Source organism: Rhincodon typus, chromosome 5 (genome assembly GCF_021869965.1).
Source record: "Rhincodon typus isolate 14 chromosome 5, sRhiTyp1.1, whole genome shotgun sequence".
Taxonomy (NCBI): domain Eukaryota; kingdom Metazoa; phylum Chordata; class Chondrichthyes; order Orectolobiformes; family Rhincodontidae; genus Rhincodon; species Rhincodon typus.
In genome coordinates, this window is record NC_063336.1 from 8,255,187 (window position 1) to 8,265,250 (window position 10,064).

At 46.6% G+C, this 10,064-nt stretch overlaps 1 protein-coding gene across 1 annotated transcript in view; it reads right to left on the minus strand.

The window, feature by feature from the left end:
• LOC109920875 (poly [ADP-ribose] polymerase 1-like) overlaps positions 1 to 10,064 on the minus strand; it is a 19,269-nt gene that overhangs the window by 4,392 nt on the left and 4,813 nt on the right. The window contains exons 2-7 of the mRNA XM_048596655.1: positions 9,149 to 9,232; positions 8,532 to 8,654; positions 5,275 to 5,403; positions 1,845 to 1,943; positions 870 to 1,022; positions 316 to 443 (exon numbers count right to left, since the gene is read on the minus strand). Of these exons, the coding sequence (XP_048452612.1) occupies positions 316 to 443; positions 870 to 1,022; positions 1,845 to 1,943; positions 5,275 to 5,403; positions 8,532 to 8,654; positions 9,149 to 9,232 (716 nt within the window). The remainder of the gene's footprint in view (positions 1 to 315; positions 444 to 869; positions 1,023 to 1,844; positions 1,944 to 5,274; positions 5,404 to 8,531; positions 8,655 to 9,148; positions 9,233 to 10,064) is intronic.

The following is a 10,064-nucleotide window of genomic DNA, read 5'->3' on the forward strand; positions in this document are numbered from 1 at the left end:
CACGCTGGGGCTACCATTCCCACAGGGGAGCTCCACGCTGGGGCTACTAGCTTCACAGTAAAGAGAATATTACTTCTGGTCTTGAGATTCTGGCATGGCAGAGGATTTCCAATTGAAAATTTTAATGAGTGAGATTTAGGTTATGGAAGTAATATGGGTGAATGGAATTGAGACACAGAACGTGATGATCAGTGCAGGTTCAAGGGGCAGAGTGGCCGTGTCAGGTTCCTATCTCAGACCACAGTCACATGAATGACATCTTACAGCTTCACGCACTAGCATAGACAGACAATGAAAAGCAGTAATGTTACTCACATGTTTCCCAAAGCCACTTCTGCAAGCAGAATGAGCCCCACAGGATCAGCTTGTGATGTGTGACAGTAATTGGCACTTTTGGAAACCATGTCAGCAAAATAGATCCCTTTACCGAACATGTAGCCGGTCTGGAAGAGAAAGAAAGAACGAGAAGTAGATGATGGAGCATTCACTCAACCTGCCTCTGGCTCTGGCCAAGAACAGACCCAATGCCACCCTTACCCTCTCCCACCCTTGCTCCCTCCCTCATTCTCTCGCCCTGCCCTTCTGTCTGTGCCTCACTCTCACCCAGACCTTCTGTCTCTCCCCAGAACCACCTCTCTCGCTTTTACCCAGAGCCTCTCTCTCTCCCCATCCCAAACCCTTCCCTCACTCACACCATCTTTCTCTCCCCTAGACCTCCCCCTGCACCACCCCACCCCCCAACCCTCTCTCTTCCTCGGTCTCGTCCCCACTCTCTCTATCTCTCTCGCTCCTCCCACCTCTCTCGACCCTACCCGTGTCTCTCTCTCCCTCTCTCTCTCACCCTCCCCCCTTCCTGTGTTCTCACTCACCACAGGAGCCTCTGGTGGAGCAATGCGGAGACCCTGTGACAGGATGCCAGCGAAATTGGTGATGCGGGAGCCGTGCCAGAGCAGTTGGCGATTGTGCAGTTCACTGAAGGGCTCGAAACGCTCTTCTTCCCCATTGCGTTTAATCTTAAAGATCTACCAGAAAGAGAAAGGGAAAGGAAGACTCCGTGATGTGAAAACTGCCCGATGACAGGTTTCACCTGCCCCAGATTACCAACATACTCCTCCCCCACTCGTCCCCACCCTTGCCACCCCATCCCACCATCAGGGGCTCCAGTGTAAAGAACCAGGGTGAATATATACCAGCACAAACAAGGATACGGTTCACACTCGAGGCTCTGACCCGCACCCCACCCATGAAGGTGCTGGACATTATTCGACTGGAGTGCTGTGCTTGCCCATTCTTCCTGATTCGACTGCAGAAACCATCCCTCCTTACTATGCTGCCGATTCGCCTAAAGCAAACCTGGGAGCTTGTTTCAACAGGGAAGGGGTCACATCACAGAGAGAAACCAGAAAGCAAGCGAGACGCAACGGCCTGTATCTCACAGGCCACAAGGCTGCTGTTATCAGAGTTGTAGCAAGGAAGTACTGAAAGGAAGGTTTGTGCCAGGGCAGGCGCCAGGTCTCCTTGGATTACCCTCAGTGTCACAGCGAAGAGACAGTGTGCAGGCTCACAGGGAAAAGGCAGGAGAACGCCACCATGTCACAATGTGCACGTAGGCATGATGGACTGAATGGCCACCTTCTGCACGATCAAGAGCTTGGTGGTGCTCTATATCACTGTCAAGAACTGCCCCCTGGAGACAGAAAACTCCTCGAATCCCAGCAGATGCAGGCCTCTGGTAGAAGCCCCCTCGGAAAAGCTGGGCTGGCATCCATGGCAACTGCAAACTTCAAGAGACCGTCCAAAGGCCTGGCCAAGCACAGACCGCAAAATGTCACCACAGCACTCACCTCCATCACTTCCAGATCATACTGGTTGTGTGTAGCAGCGTGTGTGTTTTTAACGTACTCTCTGATTAACTTGGCTTCGTCTGTCTCCTTGTCCAGAACCTAAGACACAGAGTTTAAATGAAGACAGGAAGGAGCTTAGTGACAAATTTACAAGCAGCAATATCAGTGATAGATCCTCAGTCACCAGGCTATGATGGGATGGCAGCAACATGGATGTGAAATTAGCTGTGTGAAAGAAATAGGGAGTAGACAGTACTCGAGTTCCCCAGGCAGCCCTGCTCTTTCTGATCGATATTAATGACCCTACCTCGTTGTATGGGCATCATTTTACAATGTGCCGGTGATATGAAACCTGGAAGTTCTGTGAGCATGATAGTATCAAACTTTAATAGTCAAGAGTACACTTCAGAAAGTACATTTATCTGTTTATGATTAGTTCCCAGAACAGTCCCTCATGTGCGAGTTTCTGATGGCGTACACCATTTCATTTTATCAGCTATTCTTGAAATTAGTTTATACTCAACTTGTCCTTATTTCCCAATAAAATGTGGACTGATTTGAGTTGAGACAGGTTTGCAGATGGACAAGTGACAGATGAAACTTAATGGTGAAAATGATTCAAACTTGTATCTTCCTTCAAGATTTATGAAGCAAAGACAGATGATGTGAAATACCCACAGACTTGACGTGAAACTGGCGTATTTTCTCCACCATAATAAATACAATATTGAAATAATCCACATCCTAATTATTTAGTGAGCAGAAATTTCACAGTCATATTTGAGATGGTATCAATTTCCCTTTTTCTGTGTCATACACTTTCTTTCCAGTCTCTCTCTCTCTCTCTCTTCCCACATCACTGTTCTCCCTGTATGGGTAATACTGGAGACATGGGTTCATGTCCTATCAAAGCATTTGGCAAAATTTACATTCAATATAATCTGGAATTAAAAGACAGTTGAATCATCAATTGACCAGGTCAATTGCAAAAACCCATTTGGTTCACTGATGTCACATAGGGAAGGAAATCTGCTGCCACATAATTGCATAGAACATAGAACAGTACAGCACAGTACAGGCCCTTCGGCGCATGATGTTGTGCCGACCTATTATCTGACTAAGATCAATCTACCCTGCATACCCTACATTTTACTATCCTCCATGTGCCTATCCAAGAGTCCCTTAAAAGTCTCTAATGTATCTGATGTTCATATGTCCTTATCTGGTCTGGTCTGCATGTAACTCCAGTCCCACAGCAATGTGGTTAACTTTTAACTTCCCTCCCAAATGGTCTAGAGAGCTAAACAGTTCAAGGGCAACTAGTTATGGATAGCAAATGCCAGCCTTGTCAGCAATGCCCACATCCCATCCAGGAATAAAGAATAAACCCATCTCTTCACTTCTCCCTCCTAGCTACTCTCTTTCCCTCCTTTATTCCTTGCCACTCATGGAGATGGAAATAGAAGCACACTGATAGATTTATCACTCAACACTGTTGCTATTGAGTGGAGTGCATGCTTATTAGAAGAACAGTATTAAGTTGGAGAGGGTTCAGAAGAGATTTACCAGGGTGTTGCTAGGAAGGGAGGGTTTGAGTTATAAGGAGAGGTTGTAAAGGCTGGGACTTTTTTTTAATTCTGGGACTTTTTTTAATTCTGGAATGTAGGAGGTTGAGGGGTGACTATATAGAGGTTTATAAGATCATGAAGGCTATAGATAAGGTGAATGGCAGGTGTCTTTTTTTCCTAGGGTGGAGGATTTCAAGGCTAGGGGGCATATTTTTAAGGCGAGAGGGATAAGATTTAGAATAGACAAGAGGGGCAATTTTTTTTTAATACGCAGAGTGATTTGCGTGTGGAATGAACTGCCAGAGGAAATGGTAGATGCCAGAACACCAGATACAACATTTAAGACATTTGGATAAGTACATGAATAGGAAAGTTTGCAGAGATAAAAACAGAAATTGCTGGAAAAGCTCTGCAGATCTGGTAGCATCTGTGGAGAGAATTCAGAGTTAATGTTTTGGGTCAAGTGACCCTTCTTGAGAACCCGAAACGTTGACTCTGATTTCTCTCCACGGATGCTGCCAGACCTGCTGAGCTTTTCCAGCATTTTCTATTTTTGCCTCTGATTTATAGCATCCGGAGTTCCAAGAGCAGGCAGGTAGGACTAATTTAGTTTGGGATTATGATCGGCATAAACTGGTTGGACCGTAGAACAGAATCCCTCAGTGTGGAAGCAGGCCATTCAGCCCATCAAGTCCACACTGACCAAAGAGTATCCCACCCAGACCCATCTTCCCCTATCCTTGCAACCCTGCCTTTCCCATGGCTAACGCACCTAGCCTGCACATACCTGGATGCTATGGGCAGTTCTGCACAGCCAATCCACCTAACCTGCACACCTTTGGACTGTGAGAGGAAACCAGAGCACCCAGAGGAACCCGTGTAGACACAGGGAGAATGTGCGAACTCCACACAGACAGTCACCCGAGGGTGGAATCAAACCCAGGTCCCTGGCACTGTGGGGCAGCAATGTTAACTACTGAGCCACCGTGCCGCATAGGGTCTGTTTCTGCACTATATGACTCTATGTAGTTTAATTCCTTTTATAGTATATCAAAGCTCTAAACAAAAACTAATAGAGAGCGTATGCACATGTACTGCTCAAGTATGTCAGCTTTACGCCAATGATTTCCTCCAGCTTGCTGTTTCCTCTTTGTTTTCCCCCTATTTCTCTCACTGCAGTCTTTTCCACGGAACATGTTCATTGTTTATTTTTCTGGAGTGATGTTCGTTAGGAATTCTAGTAAGAGGAACAGGGCCCGGAGAGCAATCAAGGGTTTCAATTCTAGCAATGGCTCAGGGGTTTCAATTCTAGCGAGGGTCAGAAATTTTAAGAAACAGCCTGCTGAATGTTTATGGTTTTATTCCTCACTGATTAACTTAATAGATTTTTTTTCCATTCATTTAATCACGGTTAGATTTTTGCTACCACAATTTTTCTTGCTGTTATCAATTTAGATGTGAATTTTAATGTACTTTATGGTACTCAATTAGTTTCTCAATAAAATGTGGATTGATTTGAGTTGAGACGGGTTTGCAGATGAAACGATTCATTTTGGTAGGAAGAATGCGGAGAGTTAATATAATATAAAGGGTATAAATTCTAATAAAGGGGACCAGGGGACCAGAGGACCATAGGCCCGCGGTGTCATCGGGAAGAGATGACTGTGGATGGGTTATCTGCAAAGTCACGGCTCAAATGAGGGCCAAAGATGAGAAAGTGGGACCTTCTTGGCAACTTCAGCTGGTGCGGCAATGTAAATTACATTGCAGGCATCACTCCAGCCGAGCAAACACAGCCTGATCCAGGAGGCTGCTGGGAAAGGTCACCAGTGTTTGGTTGAGGTAGAGAGTGCCAGTGTCACCTTGATCTCTGTGTGCAGCTTCTCGTAGTTGATGTCTATGGGGTTCTTGGCATCATCGTCCTTACCACCTTTGAGGAGGCTGTAGGCAACCTCGATGTCCAGGAGACTGTCCAACATCTGCACCTTGGCCTGGAAGTCATAGAAAGGAACAGCAAGATCAGACAGGCAGCAAACGTCAGGGATACTGTTAGAGAGCCAGATGACAGAGGAGAAAACTGGGATCAAACATAGGAAATAGGAGCAGGCCACCTGGCCCTTTGAGCCCGCTCTGCCATTCAACATGATCATGGCTGATCATCCCCTGTGTTCCTGCTTTCTTCCCAAACCCTTTGATCCCTTTATCCCCAAGATACATATCAAACTCCTTCATGAAAACATTCAATGTTTTGGGCACAACTACGTTATGTGGCAGGAAATTCCACAGGCTCACCACTCTCTGGGTGAAGATATTTCTGCTCATCTCAGACCTAAATGGTCTATGCCCATATCCTTAAACTGTGACCCCGGTTCGGGATTCTTCAGTGATCGGGAACATCCTTCCAGTGTTTGCCCTGTCCAGTCCTGTCAGGATTTTGTAGGTTTCTATGAGATTCAACCTCTCATTCTTCTGAATTGCAGTGAATACAGTCCTAACTGATCCAGTCTCCCTTTGTACATCAGGAATCAGTCTGGTAAACCTTGGCTACACTCCTCTTTAGCCAGCCTCCCTCAGATAAGGTGACCAGAATTGCACACAGCGGGGCATAGCAAAGGTAGGGACGAGGGAGTAAAATCGCAGGTTATTTTAACTTTTACAACAGTGCATTCAAATCCCATTGTGCAGTCACTCCGAATTCCCTGGATGACTGCGAGGAGAGCACAATTCCCAGTTACCTGACACACAACCACAGAGTTGGACTGTAGCTATCCCATCTCCAGCCCAACCAAGACCAGTTCAACTAAATCCAGGTCAGAACAAGGACCTATATGGTTTAGAACAAGCAGTGCAGTGAGTTACTGCAGGGGACCAAAGGGAGGCACAGAAGTATCTTTAAAGATACGATTCAACTCTGCAATAGTCCTGTCATTCTGCAAGAATCTGGTTACAATCTGAAAACCCCTCTGGATCTTCCATAAACAAGAATCGTACAGTAAATAATTCTCGCAAATATCTGCACGGAACTGCTGGCGTAGCGAAGTGATGCTGGACTAGGCCATTCGATCCATCGTGCCTGTGGTAGCTCTTGGAAAGAGCTGTCAAACTGGTGGAAACCACCACCCACCCCACCCTCCCCATTTCAGCCAGTGCATTCCAGATCTCAGCAATTGCGCAGGGAGTAGCAGACAGCATTCGTGACTAACTTTGCGTGTCATGGCCCAGATGTCGAAGATCATGAAACTCCAGTAAATTTTACTGCCAGCTTATTCTGTGACAGAAGAGAAAACAAGCTGGGGCCCAGAATGCTGCATCTGTATAGTCCCAACTCCTAGGAAACACCTCCGCTTTTAAGACTTTGAATCCAGCACCCCCCCGCAATATCAGGCTGCACTTTCACCAACGGTGCAATCTGATTCGAGTTTATGGCTGCAGCCACAAGGCAAAAGGGACAAGGAACAACCGGCTCAAATAACTGACCAATCTCAGGTGAGAGTGGGATAGTGAGAGTGAGAAGTACCATGTTTACCAAGAGCGGAGCAGCGAAAAGGAGTTTATTGGAGTTCAGAGGTCTACAGCATGGAAGCAGGCCTTTCGACTTGTCCATGCTGCTCAGTTTTCACAATTAAATCTGTCCCATTTGCCCATGTTTGGTCCATATCCCTCATACCAGGGGAGGCAATGGCCTTGTGGTACTATCGCTGGACTGTTAATCCAGAGACCCAGATAACGTTCTGGGGACCTTGGTTTGAATCCTGCTACGGCAGATGGTGGAATTAGAATTCAATAAATATCTGGAATTAAGAGTTTAATGATGACCACTCCTGACTGTCGGGAAAAACCCATCTGGCTCACTAATGTCCTTTAGGGAAAGAAACTGCCATCCTTACCTGGTCTGGTCTATATGTGACTCTAGACATGGTTGACTCATAACTGCTCTCTGGGCAATTAGGGATGGGCAACGAATGCTGCCTAGCCAGCGATGCCCTCATTCCGTAAATGATTAAAATAAAACCAATCTCATCCATGTACCCGTCTAAATGTTTCTTACACCACGACCTCCCGAAGTGCGTACCAGACACTCACCACCCTCTGTATGAAAAGACTGCCCCTCTGGATCCTTTTGTGTCTCTCACCTCTCACCATAAACCTATGCCCTCTAGTTTTAGACTCCCCTATCATGTGGAAAAGCTGATGGCTATCTACCTTATCCACACCCCTCATGATTTTATAGACCTCTATAAAAGTTTCCTACACTCCAGGGAAGAAAGTCCCAGCCCATCCAGCCTCTCCTTATAATTCAAACCTTCTAGCCCAGGTAGCATCCTAGTAAATCTTTTCTGCACTTCTTCCAGTTTAATTATATCGTTTTGAAAATAGGGCAACCAGAACTGTATGCAGTACTCCGAATGTAGCCTTACTGTTCCCGTCAGCAGTAAAATTTCCAAATGCATCACAGGAGCAGGTGGCCATTCTGCCCATTGCTCTGTGACAGAGCTACCCAACTAGCCCCACCTCCCTGCTCCTTCCCCTTGGCTGTCAGTCAATGATGCATGTGATTCTCTTTTGGAACATCACGAGCCTCCTAACCCGCAAGAGATGCCTCTGAATTCCTCCACCACTGTCCGCACCCCCCAACTCCTCACCAACCCAGTTCTGCATCAAAATCTTTCTCCCCTTGCTCCCCAGTTCTTTTGCCCATTCTCTTTAATCCATAGCCCCCTGGTTAGTGTCAGCCACAGGAAGTCTTTATCTCCACTCCCCACCCAACTATACCCGTCAATTTTTTTTTATTATTAGTTCAGAGAATGAAAGTTCCACTGGCTGGGCCAGTATTTATTTCCCATCCCTGATTGCTCAGACTGCAGCCAAGAGGCAACCACATGCAGGCCAGGCTGGACAAGAATGAGCGATTCCCTTCCCAACAGATGGATTTTTCCAATCTCGTCATCACAAGTATGGTGGGATTTGAACGCAGGCCCCAGGATATTGCCAGGGTCTCTGGATTAACAATCCGTTAGTGCCATTACCACAAGGCCTTCACACACCCCCCGCACCACCTATCCCCCAACCCCCTACCCCCCTCTCCTGCCTCCAGACATTGTAATACCTCCCTGGTTACCTGAATATAATCCTCGTTGTTCAGGAGAGGTGGTTTCTTCATTCCAAAGTCATGTGGTATGAGTGTGTAGAAGCGATTGGAGAGGTCCAATATCTGAGACTCCAGCCCATTGTTAGCCACAACCTTAACACAGGAAAAAAAACAGGGGTTTCAGTTAGTACTACCTTCGGCAGAAATTCTACTCCCTCTTCATGATGGCCAACAGCCGAGTGGACAGCACCGAGAAGGATTTAACTTTCACTTGTTATATTCAGTTTAGTCAGCACCCTGAGGTGGTGGCACTCAGGGCCTTCACCCTGATTAGCTCCAGTGATCATGGTGATGGTCAGCGTGTGGAGGAGGACAAGAAATCACAGCTCACCTCATGCTCTAGCTCTTCACTGGAGACAACTGAGGTACACACTGTCCAGCGCACAGTGAGATACACAGTGCAGGGCCACGCACTGTCCAGCACACAGTGAGATACACAGTGCAGGGCCATGCATTGGAGGGAGAGGAGGGTGAGGGCATAATGCTTTCATACGGAGCACAGTGAGATTTGAAACCTCACCCTCCCAAGTTACTACCCTGTTTCCCTAACTACTAGGCTACTGCACAGAGAGAGAACTGCAGACTACCTGCTGGACCTCGCTAAGGATGGAATATGCACTCTGGATCTGCCGCTTGCTCAGTTTACCCAGGGGCATCTTCTGAAGGTCAATCTGTTGGGAAAACAGACAAAGGTAACGATGCCAGTAAATATCACACAGTCACACAGTCATAAGGAAATACAAGTGCGACAGTATTTCCATTCTAAATGTACATGTCCTTAGTAAAGAGAAAATAATATGTACGTTCACACATCACAGAAGAAAGCCTTTCATTTTAAGTACAATGCAGTTTGCGGAGTGAAGAAAATATTTGCTGTTCTTTTTCATTTAGCCTCTGGGGTCCCAGGAAGAGACAATGATTATACCTTGCAGTCCCACACAGAGCTGCACAGCTGAATAATCCCAATCACTCCAGTGGCATCACTCCCTCCACCACCAGAGGGTCCAATGGGAGCCACAGCACCATCTGGTGGCTGTACCTTGTGAATACAGTGTGACCAGCACCTGTTTACATGGGGAAATCCCACAGTAAGTGCTGAAACCACAAAGTGCATCCAAACACTGGGAGAGGATGTAATGTTGCGGCTGTACAGGACACTGGAATAGTGTGTTCAGTTCTGGTCTCCCTGCTATAGGGAGGACGTTGTTAAACTTGAAAGGATGCAAAAAAGACTTACAAGGATGTTGCCAGGGTTGGAGGATTTGAGCTATAGGGAGGGGCTGAATAGGCTGGGGATATTTTCCCTGGAGCGTCGGAGGCTGAGGGGTGACCTTATAGAGGTTTATAAAATCACGAGAATCATGGATAGGGTGAATATCCATGGTCTTTTCCCCTGAGTAGGGGAGTCCAAAACTAGAAGGCATAGGTTAAAGGTGAGAGGGGAAAGATTTAAAAGGGACCTAAGGGGCAACATTTTCATGCAGAGAATGGTGCATGTTTGGA